General features: G+C 42.1%; 1 protein-coding gene across 3 annotated transcripts in view; it reads right to left on the bottom strand.

Annotated features, from left to right (window-relative positions):
- The window catches only part of MXI1 (MAX interactor 1, dimerization protein), a 112964-nt gene extending 97285 nt beyond the window's left edge, over positions 1–15679 (bottom strand). Inside the window, exon 1 of one of the 3 annotated variants that reach the window (XM_054982354.1) lies at positions 15270–15679. In XM_054982354.1, the coding sequence (XP_054838329.1) occupies positions 15270–15510 (241 nt within the window). In that variant the 5' untranslated portion in view covers positions 15511–15679. The remainder of the gene's footprint in view (positions 1–15269) is intronic. The other 2 variants (XM_054982352.1, XM_054982353.1) reach the window with 2 other exon arrangements.
- Positions 15680–16836: the final 1157 nt, after the last annotated feature.

The raw sequence follows: 16836 nt of genomic DNA, 5'->3' as shown, positions 1-16836 counted from the left end.
ACTTGAATATATAGGAAGTAAGTTTTATTTCCACTTAAATTAGTGGGGGTTGCTTGATAAACAAGTTGAGGGCTAGAGTAAAAAAAAATCTTGTATCTTGGGTTTTCAATGTGGCAGTGTGCTTTAATGCAACACAGTACTCCAGTCATTGGTCTGGATGGGACCCCTCTTGGTAATCCACCCAAGGTGTTGTAAAAGCACGAGATGGGTAGCCGTTAGGGATACCAGCTCCAAGTTGGGAAATTCCTAGAGATCTAGGAGAAAGCTGGAGGATTCCTGGAGAAACCTAGAGAAAGTGGGGTTTGGGAGGGAAAGGACCTTGGCATGGCATAATTCCTTGGAGTCCACCCCCCTCCCCCCATAGCCATTTTCTCCAGGTGAACTGATCTCTGTGGCCTGGAGATCAGTTATAATTCCGGGAGATCTCCAGCCACTACCTGGAGGCTGGCAACCCTAGTAGCCTTGTTTATCTGTAGCAGTAGAAAAAAGTCCAGTAGCACCTATAAGACTAACAAAATTTGTGGTAGGGTATGTATGAGTTTTTGTGAACAACAGCTCACTTCTTCATGCCTAGGTGTTACTGGACTCCTACTCTTTTCTAAAAGGTCAAATGAATCCAACTCCAAAACCACTGCTTCCCGTTCTCAGGATCTACAGTCATTATCATGATAAGATACAAGTCGCTCAGCCTAGGCTACTGCACGTAAGGCTGCTGCTAGTACAACAGCAGATTTATCTCTCAGCTAGTTACTTCTCTACAGCAGTGGTTTGTAATTGCTGATCAGCTGTGTCTTAGCTGTTGTGCTTAATTTTTATTTGGTGTTTGCAAGGCCTGACCTGATAGCACACTGCCTATTTTGCTGGTTGACTTATGCTAATTAATCATAAGCAAAAGAAGCTTTGTAAAAACAACCATTAAATGTTACAACCCCAGCAAAACTTTTGAGGCTTTAAATATAAAACCAATAGCAGCAGGCTACCTTTATTAGGGCCTACTAAAAAGCCACAAAGAAGCACACTAGATTTCAAATTCATCAAATCTCTTTCACAAGATGGATGGATATTAAGCAACAACCAAGAAGAAAAGGGAGGAAACAGATGTTGCTGAGATGGAAAAGTCTGCAGGTTGTGATAATTTAAAGTTGAATGGAGCAGGATTTAATGGAAGCCTACAGTGTATCATAATAATAATATTTGGTTTATATACCGCCCTTCAGGACAACTTAACACCCATTCAGAGCAGTTTACAAAGTGTGTTATTTGCAGAGTTGCTCTAGTCCAAACCCTAGATTGAGTAATTTGCATAGGACTGCAACCTTAGCTCAGTAAGGAATGCTTATGCTTGGGATAAAAAGATCTCAAGGCAGAGTCCTATGATTCTATCCATTGTTAAAATGTTATACAATGTACCAGTAGGCACAAATAGCTCCTCTATGGTGCTCTCCCATCTAGGCTGTGCTAATGGCCAGCTTCTCTTAGCTACAGTCCCTAGGGGGTAGAAGTAGCTGGCAAGATTATTATGATCCCACCTCTACCACACAGACATCAAAACAGCACTTCTCTCCAAACACTTTAGAAGAAGATCAGGTCTGAGTATATGTTGGCCCTATAAAAATGAGACTTAGGTGGCCACCATTCTGAGCTTATGATTGCCAAACCTTTTTATTTATTTATTTGCCTGGGATTTTCCCCCACCCAACCTTCCTTAGAAACACAGGGCAGTGTCCCAAGGTCACATTAAGAACTACATAGATCTAAGCTGGGTCAATTCCACATTACTCATTCTAAGTCGCATGTTCCCCGCATTCCCCACGCAATCCCGAGTGCCGGTCACATTACCTCATTAAACAGACGCATTTCATTCGTATTTCTCCCGAATATGTGGTCACAGGTTTTCAACGGGAGTTTCATGGTGGCCGTGAACGGGCCAATGCGCAATTTACGTGGTTTTTTTAAAAACCACCCCCCTTCCTGTCTCTCCGGCCGTTCCGAGAGTTCCTATTGGCTGATTCAACTTGCAAGTGCTCCGTAGTCTGCAAAAGACTGTTTTTGACTTCATAGCATTGGATTTATTGATTATGCTGTCTCTGAATCAAATCTGGTAGTTTGAAAAATCATTTTGGGGTGAATCCATCCTCAGAACGGACTCACGAAACTTCCTTTTTAACTGTTTTTTATTTTTTTTATTTTATATTACTGTAATATCAAAATTACGAAATATCGAAATAATGACACTCCAAGGAAGTGAAACTTCAGTAAAATTCAGGCACTGAACTGTCCTGCATAGGAAATGCCCACGAAAGCTTCCCACATGCTTCCAAATTTCCAAAAAAGAAACGGGAGAGAGCCATCAGTGCTGTCAGTGGGGGAAAGAGAGGCATCATTATCTTCAATGATGTTTCTTTATAAGGCAAGATCGAAATAACGGAAAAGTGCGCTCAAAAAATTTTTAGAAAATGGGCGGGAAAAAAGGTCCCGCCCAAAAAAGCGGTTTTCCAGCGGCCGTGTGACCGGAGGGACGCGCGAGAAAGACGGATTGGAAGCAGGAATGTGAACGAAGAGGAAAAAATTGCGGATATTACACAGCCTGTGTTCCCCAACAGTCAATAACTTGCCATGGGGCTTTGGGGCTTGCTAAAACAGGAAATACTGGCAGCTGTGATAAAACAGATCTCCATCCACCTCAAGTAGGCCCACTACATTCACCAGGAGGGCAGATCTCCAAGAGCTCCAACTGCCTCATTCCTGTCACCTTAGCATTGGCCACCTGCAGTCCACAGTCTCCTAGTATGACTGCTTTATCATTTTCCAAAACATCTCTAATGCTATATAAACTCAAATACCACAATCTGAATAAATTATATGAATAAAGTAAGCTGTCTTTAATTTTACACAATTTGCATGTATTTTAATTATTTCTTTGGAACAACTTACTACCTGGTTTAGGCATTACTTGGCTTTGCAGCTTTCAGATGGACATAGTATTTTTAAAGGATTCAGTTAGTATCCCATTTTAAGCAGTATGTAAAGATTACTCACACTATATATATATATATATATATATAGATATATAGATATATATAGATATAGATATAGATATAGATATAGATATAGATATAGATATAGATATATAGATATATAGATATATAGATATAGATATATAGATATAGATTAAAAGAAAGAAGAAATCTGAGAGTATTATAATAGTCTCTGGTATTGTCGGACAAAACAAAACATCCATTCTCAAGATGGATGTTAGGACCCTTAGAAACCACATATCCCAGGGGACGGCAGGAGAAAGAGACCATCTTCCTTGACCTTGTCATTGCTACAGCGAAGTTTGGGTGCTCATGGGGTTCAGGGAGTTCTATGGGAGACATATGAATAAAGCTAGTTTACTTTACTGGTCTTCCAAAAAAGCATACTGTTGGAAGCTCATTTAAGTTCATTGTCTTGTAATTTGATGAGGCATTAGAAGAAAAAAATACCAGAAAGGATGGGTTTCTAGTACTGAAGAATTACAAGTTTCTATTACAGAGGATAGTGGCATTTAAAAAAAATGCTTTCCTGAATAAAATATGCTGAAAAACAAATTAACAAAAAGTAGTGCCAGCAGTATGAAATTTTAATATATATCATACCATAATTGTAACCCCACAAATTCACTGGAAAGAGTGGGAATCTTAGGGTAATTGATTTTCCTAGCCTATTTCTCATCTATTAAATGGAAACATTTTATGAGCTGACTTCACTATTCTTTTGCTGAGAATGAATGAAATGCCATCTATAAACACAGTCTCATACTAAAATGTTCTTTCTTTTCTTCAGAAAATATATTTGAAGCGTCTGTGGGATGAGCATGTGTTGAAGTGGGGGGGGGAGTGCTTGGGATATTTTTCATATATGATGCCTTTTGCAAACTTTCCCCTACACAACAATTATATTTAGAAATGCAGATTTATTTTCTTTTAAAACAATTACTTTCTCATAACTGTATATAAAAGTCTCGTGATATATCACTATGAGAGACCACCAGTATCAAAAGAGACACAGCAACTCTGGTAAGCCCTCAATACTTTTGACACAGTGCTCATATATGTCTCAGGGAGGGGTGCTATGCAAGTAAATCCAGTGTTTGGATTGAAATACTTCCCAGGAGGTAATTCTTTTAGCATCTTTGACTGTAATGGGCTATGGCATCACTCTTTAAAAAGAGACTATAATCTTGATTATGAAATTGGAAGTAAGTTTCCATGCTGGTTGCATTTTTTTTAGCAGCGTGCAGAGAGAAGTGCCTTTAGAATTTTCTCCTCTTAGGACATTATCACCGTCACATTAGTAAAAATGTCCCCATAGTACAGCCACTTCCTGCTTATGGTTTTCTTTCTGTAAAAGGTATATCCAAAGGTATAAAACAGCCTCACAGATTTGGGTTGCTTTGTTATTTCAGCCCCTAAATACTTTGGGGTATAATAATACCCCATGTGGAGGTAGTTTTAGAAAACCTTGGTTCAGAGAAGCGTGTTCGGGAGTGATCCAATCTGTCCTAATAATGTGATAATCTCTCCTGGATAACTTGGAGAACATTTACCTTACAACAGAGAAATATTTTCTTGAGGTAGCAAAATATCACAACTAGAAGTAGCAGTTTTAATGTTAAGTGTTTCCTAACTCATGTAAAAGTGTATTTTCAGGCTCTGTGCCTATATGTTGTGAAACAGTATATTCTGCCACCACACCAACAGTGTTTTTTTGGGGGGAGGGGGTATATTTCTACCCCAAGTCTTAAATGATGCTTCAACAGCCCTCTGTTGCCAGCATTTATAATGGATTTGTAAATGAGACTGGTTTACTATTAACAACTTGCCTCTAAGGAGTCATCTACATGTCAGAAACCCATTCACAAACAGATCTGAATCACTAGCCTGCCAAACAGACTAACAGTGCAATCCTAAAAAAACCTTACTCCAGTCTAATCCCATTGAAATCAATGGGTTTAGACTGAATAAACTCTTCTTATGAGATAGTGGTAGTGAGAAGTGCCCTCAAGTCCTAGCTGACCTCTGGGCTGCCCCCCCCATGAGGTTTTCATGGCAAGATACTAACAGAGGTGGTTTGCCATTGCCTGGCTCTGCAATCCTAGTCTATGGTGGAGGTCTCCCATCCAAATACCAACCAAGGCTGTCTCTGCTTAGTTTCTGAGGTCTGACAAGATCAGGCTCACCTGGGCTATCAGGTCAGGTCAACTCTTTTTAGGAGTACACTGTAAATTAGCCATGGTGAGAAACAGTACTGTCCTTTAAAAAAACAGAAGTCCAGTGGCACCTTAAAAACTAACATTTATTCCAGCATGAGTTTCTCACTTCATATGAAGAGGAGGTCATTTCCATGTACTTATAAAGAAAATTACAGACGGGTAGGGCAGACAGAGTGTGATTTGGTGTGAATCCCATAGAGATCCCATTTCCTTAGTGGGGGCAGGGGATCCCCTGCTTTCACCCTCCACCCACTGCCTCCACTTACTGGAAGTGACGTTACATCATTGCGGGAATACAAGATTAAGAGGGGAGGAAGGGGGTAAGAGCCAGGTCTCCCCCCACTCTCGGATGGTAAAGGGACCTGGCCACCTTAGAATCCCATCATAAATCTTTCAGGTGTGTGTAAGAGACTGGATTAGGCTGTTACACATAATGGATGATTAAAGAGGTCAGCACTTCCAGCCTTTCTCTTATCATGTGCCACTAAACAAAATACAATTAAATAGGATGAAAAACGATAAACTGAGGAAGAAACAGCCTGAAGCGCAAGAAAATTAACTGATATCAGAAAAATGTTACAATATGATACAACATACAACAATAATGTGAAGCACAAATACAGAATGGGGGATACACTTCTGGGTAGTATTGTATGCAAAGAGATCTTGGAATAAGAGTGGACTGTAAACTAAATATGAGCAGTCAGTGTGATGCGGTGGCAAAGAAGGCAAACTCAGTCTTGGGTTGTATCAAAACGGCCATTGCATTGAGATTGCAGGAGGTCATATTCCCTCTCTATACTGCCTTGGTCAGGCCACACCTGGAGTACTGTGTGCAGTTCTGGAGGCCTCACTTCAAAAAGGACATGGACAAAATTGAAAAGGTGAAGAAGAGAGTGATGAGGATGATCAGGGGTCTGGACTCTAGAGACTCAGTCCTACGAGGAAAGGCTGAGGGCCTTGGAAATGTTTCGTTTGGAGGAGATTGAGGGGGGATACGATTGGTCTCTTTAAATATTTGAAAGGCTGTCACTTGGAAGAGGGCAAGGAGCTTTTCCAGTTGGCAGCAGAGGATAGGACTCGAAGCAATGGGCTTAAATTACATGCAGAAAGGTATCGGCTGGATATTAGGAAAAACTTTTTCACGGTCAAAGTAGTTCAAAGGTGGAACCAGCTGCCTAAGGAGGTGGTGAGCTCCCCTTCACTGGCAGTTTTCAAGAAGAGGCTGAATGAATATTTGTAAATGTTATAAAGGGAAGTATGTCACAAATTTGGGATTCAGATATTTTCAAACTAGAGCAAAGACTGTGAAAATGTGTCAACAATGTGTATATTTATATATACATATTAATATGAGTATTTAATATAATTTGTGTGTCCCGTTTTGTACATCCCTAATACAGAGCGAAGGCAATACAAGGAGTTTTCAAGGGATTAAAAACAACATTCAGCTTACATGAAAATCAGTGCTAACTTCCATTTGAATGCAACTATTTCACTTTCTGCCGTTGTTGCTTTGGCTCACCATCACCAACAACATGAGCGCTCCTGAATGACCGTAACAGCAGTACATGAAAAAAGTAAAATGGAAATGTAAGTTAACATAAATGGTTCCAGATGCCTGAATGAACAGCCTTCTAAAGTTCTTTGAAATCTCAAACAGTTACTTCCCATCATCAGTATTTCTCAAGACAAACTAACAAGAGAGCTGCTGCGTTGGCGAGAGATCTAAAGAGCGATCCTAAGCATGTTTACTTAGAACCCTACTCAGATCTATTCAGTGGGTCTGTTCCAGAAGAGTGTTCTTAGGATGGCACTGCTAGATTCCAAGTTCCAGCTTAGATATGGACTTTGGTTCTCATTCTGCAACTACATGCTGTGAGCCAGAAAGGGTTAACTATTTGGATGTTCTGAGGATATAGATAGGAATACATAGACTGGTTTTGATGCCGCCGCCCCCCACCCCTCATCTGCAACTTTAGACCTTGAATTTTGTAACAGGCAGTTTTTCAGAGTGACTCCTGGTGTTGTTTCTAGTGCATGGGTGAAAAATTTTAGCTTCTCCTTGCACTAGGGTTGCCAACTCTGGGTTGTGAAATTCCTGGAGATCTGGGGATGGGTCCTGTGAAGGGTGGAGTTTGAGAAGAGAAAGAGCTCAGCAGGGATATGATTCCATTAAGTTCACCCTCTCAAGTGGCCATAATCTCCAAGGGAACTGATGCCTGTAGCCTAGAGATCAGCTGTGATTCCTGGAGATCGCCACACTGCACCTGGAGGTTGGCAACTCTGTGTCCTGCACAGAAGGGAGTGAGGAGAGAGAACTACATGCCAGCTACTTTGGAAAATTACTCCTATGAAGAACCCTCAGGCATTCATGCCTGGGTCTCAGCAGTCAGTAATTGGGGGTCACCCAGATCATAAGGCCCCATCTTATCCATAGCAAACAGCCATTTGACTTTCTTTTTCGGGACAAAGAGCAAAGAGCAGTAGCCTGTTTGAAACCAGCAGTCTTTGAGACTCCTATGACAGTCATTGTCCCCATGGGAATGATTCTGGAGTAAGTGCTTAGGAGAAAAATACGGTTTTTTTAAAACATTGTAATTGCTAATTCAAAGGGATTTTTCTTGGACAATCCATGAACAGAAGGTGGTAGGAATCTAATATCCCTATTCACATATTCCTGGAAAATCAACATGAATGATAAATACCAATGTAACAATTTTCATGCAATGTTCATAGCATCCCTTCAATAGTGGAAACCTTGCAAATCGTCAGGTGCCTTCCTCAAGCTAAATCAGTAGCCACTAGATTGTTCCAGTACCACATTAATCTGCTATGTGCCATGTTATGCCACATTAATTCGTAAATGAATCCATCCTATTGTCCTGGGAGTAATAGTGCTGTAGTTTTTCCATCATGGAATGAAAAATATGAAGAACGTGAACATTTTTAAAACCTCCTGGTGTAGTTGCTACTAGTGACTCCATGAGCTGAAAGAAGCAAGAATGAGACAATCCAAGTTCTCCTAGAAGCATGTCAAAAGCAAATTGGTAGAAGAAGTGTGGTTAACCACTCTGCAGGCTTCACATTTGCTCTGTACTGGTTGCCAACAAGGCAAGCTAAACATGACATTTCATCCCTCCCACTCCGTCTGCCCCTCTTGTACTCCATCCAACACATTGCTACTGTCTTCAACTGCCTTCTTCATCAGGTTTGCCAAGTCCTGATGTTAAGAACGTAAGAAGAGCCTTGCTGGATCAGACCAGTGCTCCATCTCATCCGGCATCCTGTCTCACGCAGCGCCAACCAGTTATTCTGGAGGGCCAACCACAGGGCATAGAGGCTGAGGCCGTCCCCTGATGTTGCCTCCTGGCACTGAGATTCAGAGGTTCACTACCTCTGAATGTGGAGGTTCCCTTCAGTCACCATGCCTAATAGCCACTAACAGACCCATCCTCCATGAATCTGTCTATTCCCCTTTTAAACTTGTCTTATGTCCAGAAAAAGCAAGTTAGCTCTCATCCAAATTGCAAGAGGCTTATATATCATGAGATTTAAAATAATACATTTTTAGATTGCTTTTATTTGCCATCTGCTTTCTATGGCTTCAGGCTACACTGAAATCAGACTTTTTTTATAACAGGTAAGTGGTGGAAAAGGAAAGGACGGGGGAAATAATGGCTGAGATTCTCAAGATCTGTATTAAGAAAAGATGGGTATGACCTAGAAGAACAGCAGTCTTTTGTGAGACCGTATTTGAACACTGACCCTTGCCAGAGCCAATTTATGCAACCACATACTTTTAACTTAGCAGATATCATCAAAGTTGATATTTTACTGAAGCATTAATAGTAACCCAAATGCATAGTTTGATAGTTCTACAGACAGTAATACTCATAGGTTCAAACTGGTCTGTATATGAGACCAGCTTGAAAAAAATAAGAATTGTTTGGTATTTAAGTTATATAAACATTCAACAAAGAAACAGTTAAACCTTATCTTTTGATCCTCACCAGTGACATGTACTCACGTTTATAAAAGAACCCTGTAATGAATTTACTTACTTAATTTGTACCCCACCTTTCTCCCCAAAGGGTCTTATATCATTTTCCTCACCTCCATCTTAGCCTCACAACAACCTTGTGAAGTAGGTTAGGCTGAGAGTGACTGTCCCAAGTTCACCCAGCCAGTTTCCATGGAAAAGTCGGGATTCGCCGCTGGATTTCCCAGGCACTACTCTACATATTTCTGCATTACCACCCTGATTGCCAGATTTGTGCTTCCACTCATCAGTTCTTTGCAAATCTTTTACTAAAGGAAATAGGTGTGATTGAAGAATATCAGTGATGCTGTTCTCTGAAGAGCCTATCAGGAGCATGACAATGGCTCAGGCTGGAAGTGGTTTGTAGGCTTTCAGGGAATACTATTCAAACACAGCTGTGTTCCCTACAGCCTTCTCCATTCTATTTCTACCTTAACTGAATAAATCCCAAACAGTTGGTGTCCATGTGATGTGCTTTCATAGAAATTAAAAATAACCATATGGCTCTTTAAAGGAGGTTTGAAGTTTCATCTTCAGGGAGCCACAGGGCAAGCATTCTCCACAGACAGCCCATGAGTTTGGAACTTCTTCCTGATGACCATTCCACACATCTTATTAACTCCCAGGGGAAACTACATTCATGTGATATATGGTATCTCTAAGGCAAAGCCACTTTACACAGTCCAAGATAATTGTGTGCATATCAGTGCCACCGCATAGTCCTGGAAAGTCTCCACACAATTAGGCCTATCCATGTGGAAAGCAGCTTTCAAACATTACAACTGCCCACATGACTTGCTACTTTGTGGGACCATGTCTGATGTAGTCTTGAGACCTGATTTCTCGACACTGAGACACAGTGTAAGAAATGACTCTCTTTTGTTTTTAAATGTGATCTTGAAGCATCACTGCTGTTTTAAAATTTTGTTTCCTCTGTATTCCATAGGGGCATTGTATGAATTTTGTTCACTGTGTATGTTTTATGTACATGCTCAGAAGCCTTTTGTAGGTCATTTGTCCTCCACAGCTACTCCACTGGATGGAAAGATTATCTACTCATGACAGGAACTCTGTATTACTTAAAATGGATAGAAGATCAGTTATTTAAGGGGATACAGCAGGAGCCCCCCAATTTGATTTTCATCAGTGTCGCAGTATTAGTCACTATTATTTTTAAATGCAAAATGCTTCATTTGTAGAAATCAAAGGCAAGTGATATCTCTGGGGTCTGTGGAGGAAGCAGCAACTAAACTGATGGGGCCCCACTTTGAATCAAACATATAGGACTCCAGAGTTCAAAGCCTGTTTGTGGACAATCACAACTACTACTGCAGTGTCTCTCACAATGGCAGATTTGTTATAAATAACTATCATGCTATTACTCTTAAGATGCCAAGAGGGTTCTAAAAAAACTTTTCTTATACCATGGGTGAGCTGGTAGTGGAAGGCTAAAGCGCTTTCTTTAATCATTGAGCAATTGCTCCCTAATGAAAATCAAAATACACTCTTATAGAGGCTTATTCTGCAGTCAATAATGCAGAGACCTCTTTCAGTAATTCCTTTTCCTTTGTTTGAAACCAATGCCCTTCTTCCTCCAGTTAGGCTACTATTCTGGAAAGACCCAGAGTATACACACTTGCACGTTTAAATCAAAATGAATGGAGCTGTGGTGCAGTTGGGGGGTTCTGATTAAACAGGACATTTAGGCATGAAATGGAGATGCAGTTTTAAAAAACATATTATAAATATTCAAATGTTTGTAAAATGTATTAATGTCACCATGATGATGGCTATTATTGTTAATTGCACTGGGTATTGGGCCTTATACAATTAATGCAAATATTGCCCTCAAGCAGTTGCCATCAGTATAAAGACAATGCCATATGATATATAGGAATCAGAAAACAAAGCATGCCACTTAGCGCTCCCATGACAATCTGATATACAGGGAGCAGAAAAGTGAGGAGGATAAACATGAAATGAATTTGTTTAAATTGCTTGGTGGAGTACAAATGTCATCTGATAATTTTTAAGACCATGCTTATCTTTTAAATCAAGAGCATAAAAATAGCCAAATGAACACAATAAACAGTCTATTTTTAGGTCAGGATTGCTCCCCCCTTCTTCACTCCATTTACTCATGTACGTTTGTTTTATTTTGCTAAAGAAACCGTGCACATGTTCTAATATTAGACCTTAACACGTCTTCGAGACTTTCTAGGAGGCTAGACTGGTCTGCATCCTGCATAGATATATTACAAAGAAACAATATATTGCAATAGCAACATAAAGCAAGCAGCGGCTTTCTCTTCAACTCCCATTCATTTTGCAAAGCCGTATCTGCAATTCGGGAGAGAAAAACTGCATATCAGATGAGAAGCTAGTAAACATGAGACGACTGCGAATCCAAGTGCCACATGCAGTCGAAGGTTTACGGTATTGCATTAGCCCGGCTGCTTTCGCAAGTCTTTGAGGTTCCGCTATATTAAAGCCAAGCAAAGTGCGACAGTAGATTATAATCCTGGAAAATGTCAGTATTTACAGGTTTACAGCCATATTAATTTCTGGTACCTTGAAGTACTCAGATCCTGATAAGTGAAAAGTAAATACAGAGACGCAGCTCCGTCTTTCAAACATAATTAAGTTTTACGGCTAAGCAAAATATAAACCTTTCTCTTTCTTTCTCTTTTTCTCTCTCGCTGCAGAGAACACAAACGAGAAGATTTTTTCTCTCCCGGCCAGCCCAAGCCCATCTAAACTAAACAGAAGTAATACGCCACGGAGAAAACATCTAATCATTTGCTTTGCAATCTAGCAGGGATTTGCAAGGAGAGCTACCATTGGCTATCTCACTGCACAAACAGGAAAGGACTGGACTCTGATATTTCCCGTCGAGGCACCCATTCGTGCCCTTCTTGTTATGGCGATTCTTTCAGCCTAGCGAGCGCAGCGCACGCCAGCCAGAAATCCGTCGCTTTAAGGAGAGACTATGACATCATCCGGCCAGAACTCCCAACAAGGACAGTCGCTCGCTTGCAGGCCCCGCCTATTCATCTCCAGGCTCAGCAACGCGTGACATCATGGGGAAAAGGAAGCTTCTCATTGGCGAATTGGCCTGCCATAGCCGCGCCCGCTGGGTTAGATCAGGACCAATGAAAAGAGAGGAATTTGTCTCCATGTGGAAACCATGTGGTTCTGAGAGGGGGGAGGAGCTGAGGCTGATTATACTGTAACCCAGCCAGGCGCTCCGAGTGCCCTCGAGGAAGTGGCCGAGGATGCCGCGGCCTCAATGAAACTTTGTAGGCGGAGGTGGGGGTTGGGTGTGTGCATGGGCGCTGCCCGAGTGCTCGTGTCTTGTTTACGTCTTGAAAGCGTTGCGTTAGTCTGTGTCGGAGAGTCTCATTAAAAAGTTTGAGAAATGCAAACGCCTGGGTGGCTCTGAAAACTCTCGTTGCAGCTCTGAGTTTGCAAGCTCGCGGTTAAACTAGCGTCTGCCTCGCTTTACACAAACCCTCCAAAACAAATAGAAAACCCAACGGAAAACATCTCCTGGTAGCGAAAAAGTGGACCCCCCCCCCCGCAAGCCGAAATAACCCGACGGGACCGGAGGGGCTGCAGGGCGCCACCGAGGCGTTGTTTTTAATGGTTGCACTGCTTGCTCTAGACAATATAGACTTTTCCCCTTGAGCCCAATGGTTCGGGAAACGTCCTAAAATATGAGAGAGCTTTTTCAAAAACTACTGCGAACGATAGCCCTGTTTACGTCCGATTACAAATTCGGAGGATCGACCTTTGTGGTGGAGATGATTTAGGGCAAGCAAGGCATGACGCGGTAAGTGCGTGCTCATCTTCAGCCACATATTCCTTGCAGGCTTATATAAAAAACCTATACAACTGACAATACGCCTTACAGCACCAAACCGAGCTTCCACTGGAAGCCGAAGTTTCTTTGGGGCCGCAGCTGAACTCTTGTCAGCGCCCACCAGTTCTGCGAAAGAAGCGAGCGTGGCCGTGTGTCAGTGCTGGAAGTGCGAGGCGGGGAGGCGCGCAGGCTTGTGCCTTGGGTGGTGTTTGGGCGGTGGGAGTTCGCTGGAGGCGTTCGGGGTGGGGGTGTGGGGGTGTTTCTTTTTAACTGTAGCAGTAAATAAGACAAAGGAGTCCGGGGGAGGTGGAGAACCGCGTCAAGATGGAACGAATCTGTTTTAAAAGTCTCGGAGGTGTGTGTGTGAATACTTTGAGGCCCAACTGTTTGTTGTTGCTTGGCTTTGTTGTGAGCGCCGGCGCTGGAAAGCACGCGAGGCTGACCCAGTTCATCGAGTTAGAGATACCCTCACCTGCACTAATGAAATGAGGCGACCGCATAAACTGATTAGTCCCATCCTGGCCAAGTTGCTTCGAGCGACAGGCGCCGGCATCAGCCTGTCTCTACCCACCCCCTGCCGCCCTGTTGGCTACCTAACTAGTTTGCTGTTTGCCTACGTGACTTCCCAGGGAAAGAGAAAAAAAGAGGTGGGGACCTTTACTCCATTCGCTTAGCTCGTTTCCCTAGAGTGATCGGGGCGGTGTTCAGCGAAGGGCCCTGCATCTATATCAATCCGAAACGTCTGGCTGGGCGACCGAGGGAGAACTGGATCTACAAGGAAACAAAGCTGCTTCTAAAAATATTTCCATTGATGACTGCAAGGCCTTTGCAATGGTAGAGGGCTCGGTGGAGTCCTGGTCGTCTGCACCAGCCTCCCGGAAACTACACACACATATCCACAAATTTATTAAAAAGAGAAAGCGAGAGCGGTCAACAAAGGCTAAGCTAGTTTAACTGAAATGGAAATTTACACGGGAGGGGGGGAAGGAGTAGGGGGAGCGCTAAATCTAAGGCCTGGTTTCTCCGATGACCCCCACACAACAGAGAGAGGGAGGGAGACCGAGAGAGAGCTTGAAACATACAAATAATAAACTTGAACCCGGGGCGGGAGGGGGGGGGAAGGCTTCGCTCTTCCCGATTGCAGGGGCTGAGGCGATGCATCTCTTTATTTATTTCCTCCTTCTTCCTCCTGACCTTGGCTGTTGTGAGACTAGCTTAAACACCGGATCGCTTGGTTAAAACGATTCCCTGACGTTATTGTTCTAAGAGTCTGTTCAAAGACGTTGCAAACGAGCGATTCTCTGTGGATTATGATTTTCGCTGACAGCAACATTAACTAGGAGGGGGAGGGGTGTTTGGTAAAGCCTTTTCCACAAGGGGGAAATATACATACATATATACAGTGTTTCCCCTTTTTGTTCCTTTTACTTATAACTCGGCTGGGTTTCCTTTCTGCACTATGCTGAGAGAGGGAATCACGTCCTCTCGGCCCCCCGAGAGGGGGGGGGAAGAGTTGAAATATATAAACAAGCATTTCCTCCTCTTTTTAGAAAAAAAGCTTCGGAGTATTTTCGCTTTCCCTGGTGTATCATAAAGTTTGCTTTAACATTGTCCCTCTCCCCAGCCCAAATCAATCCCTCAGTTTGCTCTGGGCCTTTTAAAAACATATTCAGAGCATTTTATGAAAGCCTGGGATTTCACAAAACCATGCCTTCAAAATGCCTCTATGACATGACGACATTGTTTTGGGTCACTTTATAGGCATCAAGATTGATCTTTCTCTTTCCTTTTAAAAGAAAACTAAACAAAACAATATTTTCTTTGATGAACTGTTTTCCATAGAGATTTCTTGGTGCATTATTTACACACACACAAACACACACACACACACACACAGAGCATTTTCGCTGGACCTAATATATGGATTGTAAGGCTGCATCTTATCATGGTTTAGCCTGGACGGGTGCCCTCGACTCTCTCGGTCTTGTTGCATCTTCATAAACATTTTCTTCATTTTCTGTTGTCATCGCACATGCCTGGCTTTTTTTTTTTTTTTTTGGTAAGGAGCAGTAGAAGAAGGAGCCAAACAAAACCAAAACTCCACTTACTTTTGTTTTCCTTCTCGATTTGCTCCAGGTAGCTGGCTGCTTCCAGCAAAATCTGCACATTTTGTAGGAAAGTGTTGATCTTCTCCATGGAGTCTTCACTGCTGGTGTTGAATATGTCACTGAACGGGCACCTGGACATATTATCTGCCACTGGCTGCTGCTGCTGCTGCTGCCCTAGAGCAGCCTCCACAGCATCATCCTCGCATTTGAATTCCTTCCTCGGCCTGCCACGTTTCCCCATTGCTGCTGCAAATGGAAACTTTGAAATTTTTTAAAGCCCTTTTGGCCGACTTTCTGTTTCTCTCCTCTTGTTGCAGTTTGTGTGTGAGTGTGAGTGTGTGTGTATGTCTAGCAGAGATTGAATGAATCAAGGGACTTCTTCATTCAAAGACTCCGGGCAGGTCCTAGTGCTCGCTGTATGCTCGCTGTCTTTCTCAAGAGATGGTGAATCTAAGAGCTTTCTGTTTCCAACAGCTGAATTTATGCCTCCTCCAAAGACTCTATATAAAAAGCCCCATCACAATAAATGCAAAGCCTTCAAACTAGAATATCACTTTTTTATTTTCAATTTTAGAATGATCTGCAATAAATAGCTATATAGCAGTGTAGTGAAGTGATTAGGGAATTGGACTGGGAGTCTCGGGCTCAAATCTCCACCCTGCCATGACACTCACTGCGGGAACCTGGGCCACACATTCTCTTTCTCTCAGCCTACCCCACCCTGCAAGGTTGTTGTGAAAATAAAACAGGAGCACTGTGTATACCTTTTTGCACCTTAGAGAAAAGCTGGGATAAAGTAGAATATTAAATAAACTCAAAAGCACTGCAACATAAAACTGATTAACACAAACCCACTGCATGCGCATGCACACACAAAAACTGGTTGTGACTGACGAGGTTATATCTTCCTGTTTTTTAAACATTCTACAAATAGCAAGCATACATGAGCAATTTTACAAGGCTTTTAATTTGTGAAACTGGATTATAAACCTAACTAAGCACTTCTGCTTCTTTGGCTCCACAATCCAGTATAATAATAACTCTTGTGTTAGAATAGCAGAAAACTGTACAGATCATAGACGCTTGCTATAGGTCCCCAGCCTAGTACATTATCTGTGTCTGCTTCATGTTATGGACTCCACACTGGTTTCTCTTTTTGTTACAAGGAAGTACTTTCTGTGCAGAAAAACAGCAAGAATAAAGTCTTATATCTCTTTATAAAAATGCCTTTTCTTGAGTTTAGTTGACTATTAAAAATGTGTGTTAACTTTCTAAAAAAACCTCTCAATTGCTATTATAAGAAATCCATTACAAATCAGTAATAGTTGTTAATATTGGGAACTTGCTGTTATTCTGGTACCTGGCTGTCTCTGAGAAGTTGGGAATGTCCATGGCAGCCCTGGGGGGGGGCGGATTATATAACTGACATGCAAATTTTGTTCTGTTCCTATTATAATGACAGCCAGTTCTGTTGAAAGCCCAAGCCAGCCATGCCAGGCAGAAGAATGGCATAAGAAGGCTCCCCACTTTACTCTGCTAGCTTGACCTGGCTGGCCAGAACAGGGTT

This window comes from Eublepharis macularius, chromosome 6 (genome assembly GCF_028583425.1).
Source record: "Eublepharis macularius isolate TG4126 chromosome 6, MPM_Emac_v1.0, whole genome shotgun sequence".
NCBI lineage: Eukaryota > Metazoa > Chordata > Lepidosauria > Squamata > Eublepharidae > Eublepharis > Eublepharis macularius.
This window is presented reverse-complemented; position numbering and strand designations above follow the sequence as displayed.